The sequence below is a fragment of the Dasypus novemcinctus genome, chromosome 7, assembly GCF_030445035.2.
Source record: "Dasypus novemcinctus isolate mDasNov1 chromosome 7, mDasNov1.1.hap2, whole genome shotgun sequence".
Lineage (NCBI taxonomy): Eukaryota > Metazoa > Chordata > Mammalia > Cingulata > Dasypodidae > Dasypus > Dasypus novemcinctus.
The window spans coordinates 115,266,000-115,284,733 of NC_080679.1; the positions used below are offsets into that span (position 1 = coordinate 115,266,000).

The following is an 18,734-nucleotide window of genomic DNA, read 5'->3' on the forward strand; positions in this document are numbered from 1 at the left end:
ACAGTCAGGCACTGATAGTGGAACTGTGAACTGGTGCAGCCATTCTGGAAAGCCATCACACTTAGTGAAATTAAATACTCTCCACCGTTTTGCCCCAGAGAAACTCTCACACAGTCCCTAACAAGGCATGAACAAGGGTATTTACCACAGTGTTGTTTGTGAGGTGGAGTGTCGAAAGCAGCCTTCCACAACGCCAGGGCAAGGGATACTAAAATACAGTGGGCGCATTCTATGAAGCTGTTAGAGGCACAGCTAAGAACAAGGATACAGCTTAAAAACAAAGCGTTAAGTTAAAAAATAAGTAACAAGATCAGAATAAAATATCATTTGTGTAAATTTAAAACGTGTCCACACACAATAGCAGCCCCATATGCCTTATAAAGATATATACATATTATAATATAGATATAAGGACACCTCTTAGGCACAATAGGTTGGGTTCCTGAGTGAAAGAGGGAGGAATGGGGGTGGGAATTGGAGCTGAAGGGAGAAAAAATAAAATGAAACAAGAGGAAAGCCTGACGTGGCCCAGTGCTGCTAATGTACTATGAAATAAGGAGTATGATTAACTCAACCCCCTCTACCTAAGGTCTAAAAAAAGAAAAATGAAAAGAAGCCTGTTTTACTAATGTTTCTTTAAATATTAGTTGCGTTAAGTCTTCAGGCAGTTACCTCCCCACTGTGAGATCCCTTTGTGCCAATCTGAAAATGGGTTTCTCTACCATCCATTGTGTGATCTTGAGCAAATGATTTAACCTGTCTGGGCTATGTTTTTCTCATCTATAAAACCGGGATAATACTGCTATTGACTGTTCTGATGGTGTTGTTTGAAATTAAGTAATGTAATATATGCAAAGCATTTAGAACAGTTTACGGCACATAGTAAGCATTAGATAAATGCTGACTATCATCACTTTTGCTATTGTATTACTGTTATTATTATCTAGATATTGCATCCCTTTGAGCACAATTAGGGAAAGACTTGATGAACTTATTCTCTATTTCAATTTACTCTCTATTAGAAATTGGGGAGGGGCTAATATCTACCTTAGGACATTTAATAAAAAATAATAAGTGTCAATGTTAAATGTCAATTTTAAAATGAGGTGAATTGCAAGAAATGTTGTACATTAAAATCTAATCCCAGGTCAGTGTTTCCAGAAGGAATCACCTCACTGCAGGGCTTAAAAAAAGGAGAAAGAGTTCCCAGCCTCACACCAGCCCTACTAAATCACAAGGCACGGGGGAAACTTTTTTTTTATCCCCCCACCCCCGCCCCTTGGATTTCTGCTTTTTGTGTCTGTATTTTATTTATTTATTTATTTGTTTATTTGTTTATTTCCGACCCCCTCTCCTGCGGTTTGCTTGCTGTCTGCTCTCTGTGTCCATTCCCTGTGCGTTCTTCTGTGTTTTTACTTGTTTCCTTTTTTTGTTGGGTCACCTGGCTGAGTCGGCTCTCCGTGGCACCTGCGGAGCTCTGCAGCGTGCGGGCGAGCCTGCCTTCACAAGGAGGTCCCGGGGCAGGAACCCAGGGCCCCCATATGGTAGACGGGAGCCCAACTGATTGAGCCACAGCTGCTTCCCGAAATTTTTTTTTGTAACAAGGGGGGCAAGGGATTCTTAGGTTCATGCAAGTTTAGAAAACTGCACTAAACCAAGGGTGCCATTTCTCTGAAACCAAGGAGAAGACATTATGTTTACCGGCTGGCTTGGCTGCTGACAGCATCTATTGTCATTTTGTGAAAGGAACCGCCTACCTCCACCAGCATCCCCTGCTCCCAAGTGCCCCGCCCCCAGTCTCCAGACCCATCTTTCATTTTCTGTGGCCAGTGTCACAAATCCTGTTGACCTTTCCTTTTAGATTTGTGTTTCTGCCTCTCTATTCCCCATTTAAGTCACTCTACAGTCTGCTATCATACCTCTTCTTCCTATGACACCAAAGTTCCTGAAAGACGCTGTTCAAAACTCTCCGTGGGCTTACCAACCTGTCAGAAATTAAGTGCAAATTTCCGTCCTGTTTCCTCCTTTGCTCATGTCTTCCCCCAATCAAAACTGCCCTTTCTTCTTCCCTCTGACTCTCCAATCTTATTGGTCCCTCCTTCTTTCAAGGGAGTATTCCAGGCCACATTGACATACCATCTCTCGGACATCTATAAGATTCATTATCTATTGTTTGCTTTGACATTTAATCATACATGTTCCTTGTCTTTTGTCTTACCTGTTTTATGTTGTGTTCTAACATGACAGGTAAATGGAAGTTCCTGAAGGGTATACAGTATCTTCCTAACTGAATTAACCAATTCATCAGATATTTCTGGAATGGGATAGATTTCTATTTTGAGAGAGAGGCTCTATTATTGTCTAGCCCATGAAATCTGGAGGCATTTGTATGTTTAGAACTTCGAAGACCAAATCTAGCCTTATTTATTTTCCTGAATTTTTCTCCATGAAGTTATACCATGAAATGGATCTTTTGTTCTTTTGCTTTGAACCAGCATCATTACAAATAAATTGCCATTCCGTGAAATACCATGTGCCTACATACAGTAAGCATGGTTTTAGAAATAGAAGTTAGAGCTATGTAGTCCAAAAAGGGATTTTGTTTCCAGCAGCAAAAGCCTCTGTGGGAGAGGTAGTTGGGTGACCCTAAAAATGACAAGTTTAAGAGACATCTTTTTTTTTTTAAAGATTTTTTTTTATTTAATTCCCCCCCCCCCATTGTTTGTTCTGTGTCCATTTGCTGGGTCTTGTTTCTTTGTCCACTTCTGTTGTTATCAGCGGCACAGGAAGTGTGGGTGGCGCCATTCCTGGGCAGGCTGCACTTTCTTTCGCGCTGGGCGGCTCTCCTTATGGGGCGCACTCCTTGCGCGTGGGGCTCCCCTACGTGGGGGACACCCCTGCGTGGCAGGGTACTCCTTGCGCGCATCAGCACTGCGCGTGGACCAGCTGCACACAGGTCAAGGAGGCCTGGGGTTTGAACCACGGACCTCCCATGTGGTAGACAGACGCCCTAACCACTGGGCCAAGTCCGTTTCCCAAGAGACATCTTAATGGTTTGAGGAAATGAGATGGGATCTTTACTGTAAGGATTTTACTGGAAAATCTATCATCTGTGGCCACAATGCTGCTCAATGACTCACACTGGGCTAGAACTAAGGAGGATAATTAACGTCCCTGCCATTGAGGAGTTTACAGTATTATTGGGGAAATAGGAGTTCCATAAAGGAAATAATTAGAGGGAACTGAATAGACAACACTAAGGATCTTGAAAATCTGCAGGAATTCCCACTTTTGGGATGGGCCGACTACTTTGTATACAGTATTTCAGATCCTCAAGCCCTTTTAGGAAAGAGGATTGTCATTTCCATTTTAGATACGAGAAAATGATGTTCAGAAAAGTTGACCAACTTGCCCAAGTCACATAGTTGGTAAGCTGGGGAGGAGAGATTTGAACCCAGGTTTTCTCAGGCTACAAAGTCTAAGCTCTTTCCATTCTAGTATTGACCCATTCTTTCTTCTCCTACAGCCCAGATGATCTCTCAAAGTGATGGTCAAATTATTATTGCTCCTAACTTAAAATATGTTAAAAAAAGAACAATAACTGGTGGGATTGTAGAATTTCCCCCTTTTTCAAAATTGTCTTTAAAACTGTTATATTTTTGGGTGTGGCTCAAGTGACTGAGCTCCCGCCTACCAATAGGAGGTCCATGGTTTGCTTCCTAGTGCCTCCTAAACAAGACAATGAGCTGGTGTGATAAGCAGGCACGGCAAGCTGGCACAGCAAGAGATGCAACTAGAGACACAAGAAGAAAAACATAATAAGAGACCTAACAAAGCAGGGAGCAGAGGTTCTTGGTGCCTCCTAAAGAAGACAAGCAAGACAGCAAACTGACACACCAGGCAGGCACGGTGAGCTGACACAACAAGATGATGCAGCAAGAGACACAAGAAGAAAAAACATGAGAAACACAACAAAGCAGGGAACGGAGGTGGCTCAAACGATTAGGAGCCATCCTCCCATATCAGAGGTCCTGGGTTCAGTTCCCAGAGCCTCCTAAAGAAACAAGGAAGACAACAGACACAGAAAATGCAAACAATGAGGAAGTAGGGAGAAATAAATAAATAAATAAAATCTTTTTTAAAAACTGTAATATTTTTACACATAACAGGAAATAGGTGATGGTAAAAGCAAAATGTTGCATATAACCAAAATGTTGCATATGAATGCTTGTTGGCTCTTGTATAATTAAATTGTTCCTTTTCTCTTGAAGGCAACTACATGGAATTGGAAAGATGAATAAAAATAAACTGATTCATGATTTCCTGGAGGTAGTTTCAAGAGGTGATGTGGAACTCATCTGCGGCCATATTACTAAAGTCCATTCCATCCTTGGAAACCTTGACTTTCAGCACCCAAAGACTGGGAATACACCTCTCATCACTGCAGCAGAAGAAAATCGAACAGAGGTAATGTGTGATATCCTGGAACCTAAGGATAAAGAGTTGTCCAACCTAACGGTTCTGAGAATGAGATGTGTGGGAATAGCATAACCACCCCTTCCATCTCGTGCAAAAATTGTCTAAAAAAACAAATCAGAAAAGATAGTAGGTAGAGGGGGACTGGGAAGCCTTAAATAGTCTTAGATGGGACTTATCTTTATTCATTCCCCCACTCAGCCAACAGGTAATCCTCCTATACCCAAGACAATATAATCCACACGGTGGACGCAGGTAAATCAAACACAGATGTCACCCTCGAGAAGCTCATGGTCTAATGGAGACCCAAAATGCTCCAAATATTCCTCTTTTCTCTATCAGCACCTAGAAATGTATTTTCTGCTCTAACAAATGCCTGAAAGGTAATAGGAGTAAATAGATGAATAAAAAGGCCCAAAACAGCAGGAGACTTTGTCTTCTTTGTTCTAGCTGCTTCCCCAGCTACAAAATAGTGCCTGACACATCTAAGCACTTAGTAAATATTTATAAATGGATAAACTGACTAATTAATAACCCATTTGAATTGTATTTACACCCTAGAGTTTGGAAACTTGCAAGATCCTTTTTAAGAATGCAGGTAAAAGGGGTAACAATATGAGCACTTGGAATTGGGGAAGGGTGGGGGTTTCAAGGAGTATAGAAAAGGGCTCAGAAGGGGAAACAGGTGAAAAAGGCAAATTTCACTCAGCTACATAGGTTGGTTCCTCTACAAGTTCTTAGGAATCCAAATGCAAGTGGACTCTCAACCCTGCCTGGTCACCTTTCTTCCTTAATGAGTTGCTCTCTTGACTATATTTTCAGCTCTTTTTCTTTTTTGATGTCTTTCCACGAATATTTTTATTTTAAAAATTATGAAATATAGTATATATGTTAAAATATATGAAAACATGTGTAAAACTTAAAAATAATGAAACAAGCACCTGTGTATCATCATCGAGGCCAAAAAAAATAGAAAAGTGCCGTGCCTCAAACGCCCTCTCTATTCTCCTCCTGAATTGCTTCCCCCACCCCTGATTACTGCAGACTTGAATTTTGGGTTAATCATTTCCTTAGTTTTGTCACCTCTGCATATATCCCTAAATAGTCGAGTGTGTACTTTTTCCTGGTTTTGAATTTTACAAAAACAGACTCACACTGTATGTATTTCTCTGTAACTTACTTCTTTTGCTCCTCTTTCAGGCATTCAGCTCAGTTCAATTCACTGGCCGGGTTGTTACGAAAGATATAATTGCCACGGACTTCCCCCTCTTTTGACTTCTTTCCATTCGGTACTCTGAGTCTAAACATGTAGCTCTGGTTTTTCACTTTTACTGCTATCTAGGATTCTACCGGCTGAATATGCCATAACTTATTATCCATTCTATTTCTATGGACATCCAGGTGGGTGCCAGATTTTTGCTATTATAAACAATGTGCCATCATAAATAGTATTTAAATATGCTTAGATATCCCCCTTCTATTAACACATAAATAAACTCCTCCTTTGATCTCATATTCTACTCCAATTACTTCCTTCCTCTCTTAACTCTTAACCTGCAGACCTCTGTCATGAATTATGAAAGGTCTGAGGTTTTAACCTACTTGCAAGCTAATAAGTTAGCCTGGAATGATTTCTTGAGTTCTTAGTAGAAGATACAAAACTCCTAGGTTAGAAACAAAGGAAGTTTATTACTTATCACAATAGCATTGGCCAAAGCATCACCAAGTTTTGTATCCGTTTCCCAAGTCCCCATTTCCATAAAATGATGGGAAGAGAGGCAGATGTCTCCTGCACACAGTAGGTTGGATCTCAGGAACCCTAAGCATGGGGAACCCAAATCTTTTATAATGGGCAGTAAACAAACCTATCCTTTACTCCAGAGGGAGACACTATCTCAAGTATCTTTGAAGGTTGTTCACTAGACAAACAAGTTTGATAAGATAGTCTGGAACAAAGATAGTCAATGTCTTTGTTCACAAGACTTGCAGAAAAGTGAGAGACCTATGGAGACTCATCTAATAATACCTACCCTTATTTTTACATTGTGTTTCCTTCTGGTGAATTTTTCCATGAGAAAACCACTTTGACAGCTACTCTGATTAATCAACAGAGGCTGGGATCAAATTCGACAGTTTATCACATACAGCATTCAATTAAGGCTCCTACTGACAAGACTCCACGCAGCAGGACTAGGCTACCTGCCATATTGTCCTCAATCATGCCTTGAAGGATCCTAGATCCATCCAGGTGAATAAATATCACAGACTATCAGGGTCTGCTTTTGAAGCCCAGGAGACTTTCTACTTGAGTTTCTGTATTGTTTCCTCTTGGCCCAAGTTGTCAGTCCAGGTACAGCAGGATGTGTTAGTAATTGCACAGACAGACTCCACCACAAGGAGAAGGTCTAAGGCAATTCCACCTTCCTTAACAACATTAGCCAGTGAGTTGAACTGACCTGAAAACCTCTCATGGAAGAGGTGGGATCATTGATAACTATAATTAAAGTCAGGGACCAATTTTGTTCCATCTTTTCTAATTTGATGACTCCTGTATTAGTCAGCCAAAGGGGTGCTGATGCAAAATACCTGAAATTGATTGGTTTTTATAAAGGGTATTTATTTGGGATAGGAACTTACAGATACCAGGCCATAAAGCATAAGTTACTTCCCTCACCAAAGTCCATTTTCACATGTTGGAGCAAGATGTCTGCTGACACCTGTGAGGGTTCAAGCTTCCTGGGTTCCTCCCTTCCAGGGTCTTGCTTCTCTCTGGGTTCAGGGTTCCTCTCTTTCCAGGGCTTACTTCTTTCTGGGCTCAGGATTCCTCTCTTCCTGGGGCTTGCTTCTCTTTCCTCTGTGAGCTTAATTCCTGGGGCTCCAGCTTAAGGCTTCAGCATCAAACACCAAAATCAAAACTCCAACATTAGGAACCCTTTCTGCCCTTTGCCATGCCCTTATCTGTGAGTTCCCAGCCATTGGTGGGTGGGGACTCAAAACCCTAACGATGTGACCCAATCAAAACCCTAACCATAACTTAATCACACCCAGGTACAGTCCAGATGACAAACATAATCCAGTATCTATTTTTGGAATTCATAACCATATCAAACTGCTACAACTCCTATTAGAGAACTAATTGCCCACAGTATGCACATAAATGACAAGTCAGTTACCCCTCAGTGAAGCTCCCCAAAGTAACCAAAGGAAGCCTCATTTGGAGAGAGCCCTGCTATCATCTAAGGACTACATGATCTAGTGATGCTATTTCCTTAAACATCTGAAGGTCCCTTATGACCTTTATCATAAGGTGTAAGTCTCCATATTTTCAGGAAGGAGGAAAGTTAATGCCTGGATTCCAAGCATGAAATGCCCCTGAGGAGAGAATTGTTTACAATTGTTTTCCCATCCCCAAGTGGGACCTACGTAGGTTTGGGGAGTGAGAGTGGGGAGCACAAGATGACAGTGCCTCCAATATGTTCTCTAAGCAGGATGATAGGCTTTGGGATTCCCAATTCAGTTTGAATAGTTGTATGTAGTCCTTGATTTTGTAGGATTATCTGTCCTGTTTATCCAGGTCAACAGCCAAATGAAATTCATCCACCCCATCAGAAACACAGAACACTTTCTTTGTGCTTAGTGTGTGATAGCAGATGTGTCACCATGTCTGATATAATGATGGATCCTGGCAGAAATGGCGGCAATCTGGACAATGCCGGGTCAATCAATAGTTTCATTTCAGTTGATCTCATCAGAAAATGAACCCTCTTCTACACGAGGTGACCCAGACAGTTTTTTTTCCCTACAGTTCATGGCCCTAAAGAGGTGTACTGTAATCTGCCAGTCCATAGTTTTCCAAGTGTAGATCAAAGACTTGTTTCATTGGCAGCAGTGCAAAAACCATAAAAAATATAACCAGTTTAATCAAGGGTGTGTTGACAGAGCCATGAGTTCTATCCAGAGCTATGAGTGGAACAGCCATGTCCATTGTCAGTTCTGGATACCTGGCCCCAGAGCTGAACAGTTGTCACAGCCCAGTGCTTGCCATCAAGCTGCAGCTTGGCTGAACCATCAATGACCTAGGATTAGACATTTAGGAGAACCTCAGTGAAATGAAGTCCCCATTGAGCCAGTGGTTTGGTAAGGAAAAAAACTTGCATGTTTGAGATATAGAAAGCAGGCCAAGATAACTAGGCTTGTAGAGAGATGTGGAAGAGTGGCACAAAATGAGGTTGGAAAAATAGGCAGGAACCAGATCACGCAGTGCCAAAAAGGCGTGGAAAAGCATTTGGAAATAATGAGACCCATTAGAAAGCTGTTGGAGTGGTTCAGGCAAGAGTTCGGGGGGTGACCTGGTCTGCAGTGACAGTAGGGAAGATTGAGAAAAGTGGACTGAAATTAGAAACCTGGGAGTGATCCTTGATTTTTGGCTCACCATCAGCCTTCACATGTAATCACTGGCCAATTCCACCTGCTTTTGATTATTATGCCCTCAGCTACTCCGCTTCTATCTCTCTTGTCCCTTATCACTATCTCTCCATAAGGCTATTGTAGTAGTGTCCTCAAGTTTCTCCACTTCCATTCTTGACCCACATACATCTCTTTCATATTTCTGCAGCAGAGTGATTTTCTGAAACACTGCTCTGATCATGTCATTCTCTGTGTAAAACTGGTTCCCCATTGCCCTGAAGATAAAGTCCTCATTCCTCACAGGGGGTTGTAAGGCCTTTCAGGATTAAGCTCCTGCTGCCTTCTCCAGCCACATCTCCCGCTGTGCCTTCTCCATCCTGAGCTCCTGCCATAGTTAACTCTTTCCAGAGCTTTGAGTGGTATGGGCCCGCTCATCCCCACTACTTTAATCACACTGTAACCTAAGCTTGGAATAGTCCTTCCCCAAATTTGGTCTCTCAGGTACCACTGAGACATCACTTTCTCCAAGAAGACTTCCATAACCCTCCAAGACTGGTTACTAGGTTTATTCTAAGTGCTCCTCAGCCTCTTGCATTCACCTCTCTTATTGTACTTATTACACTCTTTTGCAATTATTTTTTTTTCTTCTTCAGTAGACTATCAATGCCTCGAAGGCTGGTCCTCTATCTTGTTCATTGGTGAAGCCTCAGCACCAAGAAGAGTTTCTAGCACATACTAGGTACCCACCGATATCTGCTGAATAGATTATTTCTTCACCATTTTGAATAGAATTTACTTTCTCCCTAAAAATACTAGAATACAAGATTCAAAAATCTTTAAGCCAGGAAACTGTGGGCCTGTGGGTTTTATATTCTAAATTATAGATGATCCCAATAGGATGTCAATGTATTATGTGAGTTTGAAATAAAGTATTCACATGTCTAGTCCTAAAAAAAAGAGTATTCAAAAAACAACTATCTTGAAGATTTTTGTTTCCCAAATTTAAAATGACAAATAGCAGTCACCTGTGTACAAACCAACCCTTCATTTTTATCAGTCAGAGCCACATTCATGTCAGTTTTCTACCCAGCACTGAAGACACTTTAAGCACTCGAAAGCACTAAATAAGAATGTTGTGGTATTGCAGGTTGTTGGATTTCTTCTGGAAAAAGGAGCAGATATCACCCTTTGCAATTACAGCAATCAAACTGCAGTCCACGTAGCTAACTATGATGTCCAAAGACAGCTCCTCTTGGCCATCAATGGAATCCAGGCCCCCCAAATGAAACTTCTACAAAGTTCATGGCAAGGCGATCTTGAACGACTTCGACACTTGCTGGTTCGTTAAATTGATGTTTGCTTCTCTCTTTGGGTTAGGTGGGCAGTAAGAATAACACAAACTACGTATAGCTCTATTTAAAGAAAAATAAGTTCTTTCTCAATGCAGTTCCAGAAAGTTTCAGGCAGAAAATATGAGCAAGAAACAAGGGTCAAACAGAAGAGTGGGATGGAAAATAAGATAATAAAAGAACACAGCAGCAGCCCATTTCCACCTTCTTCCAGCTGGAGGCTAGAAGTCATGAGCACCCCTGGGAAATGATGTGCTCCCAGGAAGCCCCCAGAGGACTGCTGTCAACTTGCTCAAAGGAGTTCCCTTGACATCATTGCCATTTGTACAATTGCTGTTTAGATCCCTTTGGGCCAGACGCAGTTATTATCTTTATCCTGAAAAGGGAATCAGAGAGCCTACGCCTTGCACAACATTTAGTTATAACCAACGGTGTTAGGAAATGTTTCTAAAATGCTGTCTACTTGGAATATTGGTCCTCTTCTTTAGATTTTCTACTTATAGCTACTTTCCCCAAAGCAACTTAAAAATCATGTACATAACCAAGGACTTTACTTGTGGGTGACTGACAAATGCATACCCTTGACATTTACATGCAGACCACGTGACCTTGTAACCAAAAGAAAATCAATTGCTACTAAGAAACAGATTCTTCCATTCCCTTATGGCAAAAACACAAACAGATTTTTTTAAAAAAGTGAAGGACACTGTAGTCGCCTATCATTCAAGGATAAATACACAAAATCCAAAGGACTCTATTGTAGTACTAATAATCGTCTAAAACTGCCACATCTAGTGAACTGAGGTTTAGAAATCTTTTTGAAAAAAATTATTAAATTTTATTTTAATGGTACTTGGAATAGCTGTCCTTGTAATCCATGTTTGCTTTCATAACCATGTTTTTCATCCCCTAACGATTAGCAGTTGAGTTTTAAGAAACTGGGACCTGTAACTGGATCCAGAGTTTTATCGGCAGATGCTGAATTAATGTACTATTGCAAGACTATTCTCAGCTCGAAACTTTCATGTTGGTTCTAACTAATAATAAACATTATATAAGAGGTGATTTCTTTTCAGAGAATGAAAAAAAAATATTAACTAATTAATTCCCACAGTACACCTCTGAGGTAATATCATTATGTCTATTTTGTCCCTGGAGAAGCCGAGGTAGAAACACTTTGATGATACTGACATGACATAAAGTGAAATAGAGATGGAAAAATAAGTGAGTTACTTTGGTCTATAAGATAAACAATTTGAATAATTTGGCTTTAAAGTAGCTTTTCAGTTCTAAGTCATCCAAATTAAATTTTACCTTCATTATAACAAACTAATTATTTCTATGTATCCCACATCAGTTTGCCTGTTTAAATGCAATTGAATGAGCTGCCTTATCGTTGTGAATCATTCATTCATTCAACAAATGTTTATTGAGTACCTGCTATATATCAGGCACCCTGCTAAGTGCTTTTTTATATTCTACCTATAATCATCTAAGTATCCCTGAAAAGAAGACATTATTATTCCTACTTTGCATCTGAGGCCTCAGCATATTAGCAAATAAAATATAGGATTTAGCAAATAAAAATTAGCTAATTCAAATTTAGCAGATAAAAACACTACGTACCCAGTTAACTTTGAATTTCAGTTTAACAACAAATCTCTGTTAGCATAAGTTACGTTCCAATTGACGTTACTCATCATTTAACTGGTACCCCTTATTTTATCTGGCAACCCTATCAGGGAGTTTAAATATCCAACTGAAGGAGCCAGGAGTCAAACCCATGTCTGTCTGTCTCTTAAGACTGTGTTCTTTCACCTCAGCTCTTTCTCAGGATAGAAATGGGGAAAGAATATTTTGAAGTTAAAAATGGAAGATTGTGCAATCAATGAAAATGCAAAGATTAGGATAAATAACAAACAATAAAAACATATCAAAATAAGACTTCATGTTTCTAAAGGCATCTGAAAAGTTCCTGGATATAAATTTTCCAAATCAACATGGCTTAACCCCTCTGATGCTGGCTGTGAGAGACGTGGACCTGTTTGAGAGTCTTGACATGTTACCAGTCTACAGACCTGTGGAGGTTCTATCTGAGCTCCTCAGGCATTGCGCGTAAGTATCACACCGCTGTTGTTATTTACAGAAATGATTTGTAGATCTAGACACACAGATATTACATACATAAAGGCTCATGCATGTTCGTAAACAGGACTTCACAATTGCAAAGTGATATACAGATGTTATATACCAGTATAATAGTATATACTTGCATATTACTATCTGTTATTCTTATGACATCCACCTCTTTGTTTTATTTGTTTAAATAATTAGTGTTTTGGTAGTTACTGGAAATACCAAACAATTCTGAATATGCAGCTCCCAACTCCCAAATTGTTAATAATTGTTTCAGAACAATTGTCATCGTCGGTCTATCCAGACCAATTTATAAAAGTGATTTCCATTTATCTAAAAATTACTATATGCCAACATATTCTTTAGGAAGGGGGAGGTAAACAACTTTTTAAAAAACTAGCAGATAAATAAGCAGTCCCTTATTAGAATTGCATTTTTCTAATTCTGGTACCTGTACATTGTGTTATTAAACAAGACCAAATGGCCCAAATCTCTAAGTATGTAATAAAAATTTTGTTTAGAAAAAAAGGAGGAAGGAGCTTCAAGAACAAAAATGTAGTAAAAACACCTGAGATATTATAGAAGGGTCAGTTAGTAGAATAGGATGGAAATGAAATTTTAAAGCTAGCTCAGACTTTAGTGTTAAGAAATAACTGGGGAGATTGTTTAAAATGGTGATTCCTGGATACCATCCCAGGTGGGGTGGGGTCCAGAATACAGAGATTAAAGAATGCCACTTGGAGAAACACTGCTCTAGAGAAACTCCCTTATTTGCAGATGAGCAGATTGAAGTCCCAGTGAGTTAAGTAATCTGCTTTAGGCCACACAGAAAAGTAGTGGTAGTCCCTGATTCCTGGTCCCATATGGCTTCCTTTGAACTATGACATTTGATGGAGAGAAGACCACAGGAGAATATTGTGACTCACAACACGGTACGCTCTCCCAGGATAATGAGGAGATTCCAGTTCACAGGTTTTAGTTGAAGACCATGACCCACTTGCTTCTTGTCCCCTTGTGTGACTAGCAAAGTGTGTTTATTGTTGTTTCCCTCACTGCAGTTGGTCAATAGGATGCCCATCATTTATCCTTAGGATTTCTCTGAGCTGGTGTCTAATCCAAGGCTTCAGTATAGTCTAGGGAGGACAGTAGCATATTTACTCAGTTGCAAGGAGTCCTAAATCAGCCACCTGAGCAGAAAAACCACAGAGCAAGACAAAAAGAGTAATGCAAACATCGGGTAAAGAAGAAAACTTTTCATTTTATGACAAGATCACTCCTTCAGCCAAGATCCTGGGAAATAAGCATACTGGCTTTGTTTTAAAGACAGATTTACACCATCTTACCAATGTTCAATGAAATGGATCTAACTGTTAGCGTGAGAAAAAAGGAGGTATCAAGAAAGCAAGCAGTGGCCCGCGACCGCCATTCAGCAGCTGGCAGGAAGATGGCACCTGGTGGAGAGCAAAGGCTTTGATGAATACACAAAGGAAGCAGGAGTGGGAATGGCTCTGCGAAAAACCGGTGCAATAGCCACACCAGATTGTGTCTTCACTTTTGACAACAAATCTCTCACCATAAAAACTGAGAGCATTTTGAAAACTTAACAGTTTTTTAACTTGGTAGAGAGGTTTGATGAAACTATAGCTCTCAGCAGAAAAACTCAGTCTCTCTGCACCTTTACAGACAGGGCATTGATTCAATACTAGCAACAGGGTGGGGAAGAAAGCACAATAACAAGAAAAGTGGAAGATGGGGAAATTAGTGGTGGTATGCATTATGAACAATGTCACCAGTACTCTGGTTTATGAAAAAGTACAATAAAATTTCTATCACCTTTGGGCAGGAATTAACTGTGAGGATAACAAGCCCAGTTTAATGAGCAAACCTCCCTACTGGTTTTTTTTTTTCCCATTATGTTCCATTATTTTTATCACAAACATTTTATACTCAACTATTATACACTGTGGGTTTAATTAGTATTATTGATTGCTTTGGTTAGTAAATAAATGTGTTTATGGAAAGAAAGAAAGAAAAAAAGGAAGGAAGGAAGGAAGGAAGGAAGAAAGGTTTTCCTGAATAATTGGGGGGAAAATCAGCTCTTTGGGATAATAAAACAAGAGTTGATCAAAATGTTTTATTCTTTACTTGAGTCATCCTTAAAGAATTATGAAAATTGTTGTCCATAGATGAAAAATTTCTGTTTTATTATATTTTTTAGAATAAGGAGAAGAGTAAGATATAAAGCATATTCTTTTTATTTAAATCTTGAAAAGTTGTCACCCTCTATCACATACATTTGGAGATCATTAGTTATCCCCTAACCACAAACTTATTTTTGTTTGTTGGATGGCAATGATTTTTTTCTCTCACATTGGTTTTCTTTTTCAACAGTTTAACTAAATAATCTGTTGATTCTGTTCTTCTTAGGGATCCTAAACTCTGTGATTTTAGTGGAAAATCAGCAATACATTATGTGTCACAAATAAAGAGTTTGAGGAAGCAGCAGTTATTGGACATTCTAATGAATTCTATGCCAAAACCAGGTAACTATTTCTATTCCACTTGCACAATCCCCCAACTATAAAAACGTTGTTAGTAAACTTTTTTCCCCTACATCTATCTGATTAATCTATTTAAAGAAATCAAGCCAACAATTACTTGTTGAGCAACAACTCTGCACAAGGCTTGTGATTGGGTGCTTTGAGGGATGCAAAGAAGTCTAAGGTGCAGTCCAAACTCTTAAAAGTACACAGTATGTTCAGGGATACAACACATCAGTTGGAGGAGAAGGAACTTGCTGTGAACTTGGAAGAGGAAGAGGAAGAGGTACTTATGGTGGCTCTTGAAAGTTGGATAAGTAATGGAAAGGAATAGAAAAGGAGGAAAGGTTGATAGAGGTGGGGAGAAAAAGGCTGAGCTAAGACAGAAACAACCACAGAGAAAGGTATAATGAAGAGTGCCTCTGAGCATGATGTGACTTTGTGAAAGCCACTTGACTTTAAAGGGCTTGACTTTATATAAGCTTCTGGGGCAGGAGGCTATACCTGATATTTGAAGATTCACTTCTCCTTTCCACTAGGGTTCTACACAACAAATGAGATTCAGAGTGTGAGTTTTATCATTGGGCCAGGCAAGTGACCAGGAACCAGTGGTGTGCTGGTAAATGTTGAACAATAAACTCTTAGAAGGAGGGGGAGCATTGCTTTGTAGCATTTGCTAATTTGCATGGTGTAAATATTGCCACCATAGCCAAGTTCAAGCATCCAACTTGACATCACTAAATGCTGCTTTGAGAAGATATACACAGCTGCACACCATTGTATTGTAGTCCCACCACACAGAATATATAGAGCTTAGATAATAGCAAAGAATAATAAAATTAGAAGCTATGAGTTTTGAGTGTATATTAGATTTGTTTTTTAATATAGTTTGTTTAAGTGGAAGTTCGTGTAATTTAGTTTTTAATATTGGCTCTTTTTAACAATAGCTTGCAAAATTCCTGCAAATTTAATAATTCACTCCCGTGAAATGGTGAAAGCTGACTCCAGAATGCTGTTGACAGGAACGCCTATTGTGTTAAGCTCCCTGGTCAAAGCGAGAGTGTGGGATGTGCTGGGGTCTCCCAGCTCCCAAACTAAATTGATCTCAGCAGAGAAATGGCATCCACCCCTACCCTCTTCTACTTCCCACCTCATGGCAGCCCTGTCCAAGAGGACGTACCACATTGGAGACCAGAAATACAAGGAAAACCCATTGTGCTGGGAAATAAGGGGCCCAAGGCAACAAGATGTAGTACCATGCGAACCACTCTTTGCACAAAGACCCCACCATGAACAGTAAAGGTCAGAGCCTAACAAACCCACTGGTTAGGCTAGTCATTTCTCCTATGGGGATGAGCAAGTAACGGGCTGACAGAGGGATGGGATGTGTGCTCTGTATCTGGGGAATCCAGCAGTAGTCTCATGCTCTATGGAAATATGGGGTGGTGGAAAACTAAACGGTATATGGATGTGACAAAATTCGAGAACAAAAACAAGGTAGAGCTGGGCTCCACTTGAACTGAAATTGGTGAGTAGAAAATATAGGGAACTAAAAAAGCAAATCTTCTATATCTTTCTGGGGTCACTTGGTCTCTGACTTTTGTGTCGCTTCACACTTACTCCACTTTCCTTTGTCAAAGACCAGCTTCCTCTGCTTACTCATTCATTTTTACATAGTCCCAGAATGTCTGCCATAGCCCTGGGGTCATATCATGAGTTCTCAGGAAATATATCAGTTTCCCAACTCCAGATTCACAAAGTGGAGCCTGATTGATTCTGTCCTTCTTTTCGAGCTGGGCCCAAATATAAGTCCCATGCACAGCCATTTTGGGGTAAGGGGACTCCTGTTCCAATCAGCTGTTACTCAGATTTGCCATGTGGTTGGCTGCCCATTCACACTGTCTAGTGTCAGATTTCACCTGGGAGAGGTACAGTTGTGTCAGACAACAGATATCCCTTCTAATACAGAAGGCTTTATGGAAGAGGTAAGACCCAATCTGATCCCTGAAAGAAGTTTGGGAACTGATATTGTGGAGAAAGGCACGAGTGAGCATGGCTTATCCCAAGGGCAAACCAGAGCCAGGAACAGAAAGTTCATGTTAGAGAAAAGGAAAACAAGATCAGATACATTAAGAAAATGGGTCCATTGAGCTTTAAAATTCAAGCTGAAGAATGTCATTTTATTTTTAACTAAATAGAGTCACTAACAAATTTAAGGTGGAGAATGAGGAAAGCCATAGTTTAGGAAGATTAGTTTGTTCTTATTGTGTAAGATGGATTTGAGGTAAGAGTCTCATGGCAAGGAGTTCTATTCAGAAACTCTGCAAGTGCCATATGTGTGGTGATAAGAACCAAGAAAAGAGTCCTTGGGTGGGGCATGGTAGTAGGCTTGAGAGGTATTAGGCATGGTGAGTCCGAAAGAAGAAGTCAGAGAACTTAGTGATGTAAAGCTGTTAGAGGGGACACAGAAACAAAACTTGAGAGAATTGCATCAAAGGTGATTCCAAAGTTTCAGGTTTGGGAAATGGGGGAACATTCTAGTTTGGTGAAGATAATGAATGTGAGGGAAATGAGTTGAAAAATATTGAATTTGATGGAAATGTGTGTCTTTCTAGTAGCAATTGTCAGAGGACTGGGCTTATGAGAAAGGTCAGGTAGATATGTTAGTTTTCAAATGATCTGCATAGAGGAGATTGTGAGGACCTGAGAATGGTTGAGATCTTTGTCAGAATGATGATGGCAAAAGACGGTATGGAGGGCTGAGCAGAGGAAGTGTACCCACAGTTAAAAAATTGTGTGCACATAGGGACTTGTGAGTGATAGGGGCAGGAGAAGAATTGGGAGAAGGTGACAAGAAAGAAGGAGTGAGAAGCAATGCCAAATTTGAAAAGAGATTACAAAGCAGAAGTGAGACGTTTCAATGGCCACATGGAGGAAGACGAAAGATTATAGAGGGTAAGGAAGGAAAATATGGTGAGGAATTGATTACGTGTTCAATATTTTTTATCATCTCTTTTTTATTGAGGTAAAATTCACATAACATAAAATTAACCACATTAAAGTGTACAATTCAGTGACATTTAGTATATTCATGATGTTACACAACCATCGCCTCTGTCTTGATCTAAAACATTTGCATCACTCCCCAAAGGAAACACAGGATCCAGTAAGACATCACTTCCCTCACTCCCTGCCTCCAGTTCCTTGCAACTACTAATCTACTTTGTCTCTATGGATTTTCCTATTTGAAATATTTTACTTTAAAGGAATAATAAAATATATGGCCTTTCGTGTTGGGCCTCTTTTAATATTCGAGGCCATAGCAGGCATTAGAATTTTATCCCTTTTTATGATAGAATATTATTCCATTATATGAATATGTCACATTTTGTTTATCCATTCTTCTACTAATGGACCTGAGTTGTTTCCTTTTTTCCTGCTGTGAATAACACTGTTAGGAACGTTTGTGTACAAGTTTTTCTTTGAATTCTAGTTTCAATTCTTTTCAGGATATTCCTAGCAGTGGAATTGCTAATTCTATGTTTAACTTTTTCAAGAACTGCAAACTGTTTTCCACATTGCTGCAACATTTTACATTCCCACCAGTAATGTATGAGTGTTCCTATTTCTCCACATATACTCATCAACACTTGTTATTTTTTATATATTTTTTTGTTTTGTTTTAGCCATCCTTGTGGGTGTGAAGGAGTATCTCATTATGGTTTTGATTTGCATTTCCCTAATGGCTAATTATGTTGAGCATCTTTTCATGTGCTTGTTAGCCATTTGTATATCTTGGAGAAAAGTCTTTTCAAATCTTTGCCTA

The 18,734-nt window shown here is 39.7% G+C and overlaps 1 protein-coding gene across 5 annotated transcripts in view; it reads left to right on the forward strand.

The window, feature by feature from the left end:
• The window catches only part of MAP3K19 (mitogen-activated protein kinase kinase kinase 19), a 69,540-nt gene that overhangs the window by 1,973 nt on the left and 48,833 nt on the right, over window positions 1-18,734 (forward strand). For 4 of the 5 annotated variants that reach the window (XR_011649285.1, XM_058301091.2, XM_004480168.3 and 1 more), the window contains exons 2-5: window positions 4,272-4,467; window positions 10,031-10,222; window positions 12,193-12,347; window positions 14,796-14,911. Coding sequence is in view for 4 of the 5 variants with exons in the window: in XM_058301091.2 (XP_058157074.1) it covers window positions 4,294-4,467; window positions 10,031-10,222; window positions 12,193-12,347; window positions 14,796-14,911 (637 nt within the window). In the remaining variant the exon portion in view is untranslated. Of the gene's footprint in view, window positions 1-4,271; window positions 4,468-9,536; window positions 9,623-10,030; window positions 10,223-12,192; window positions 12,348-14,795; window positions 14,912-18,734 lie in introns of all 5 variants that reach the window. The other variant, XM_071216477.1, reaches the window with a different exon arrangement.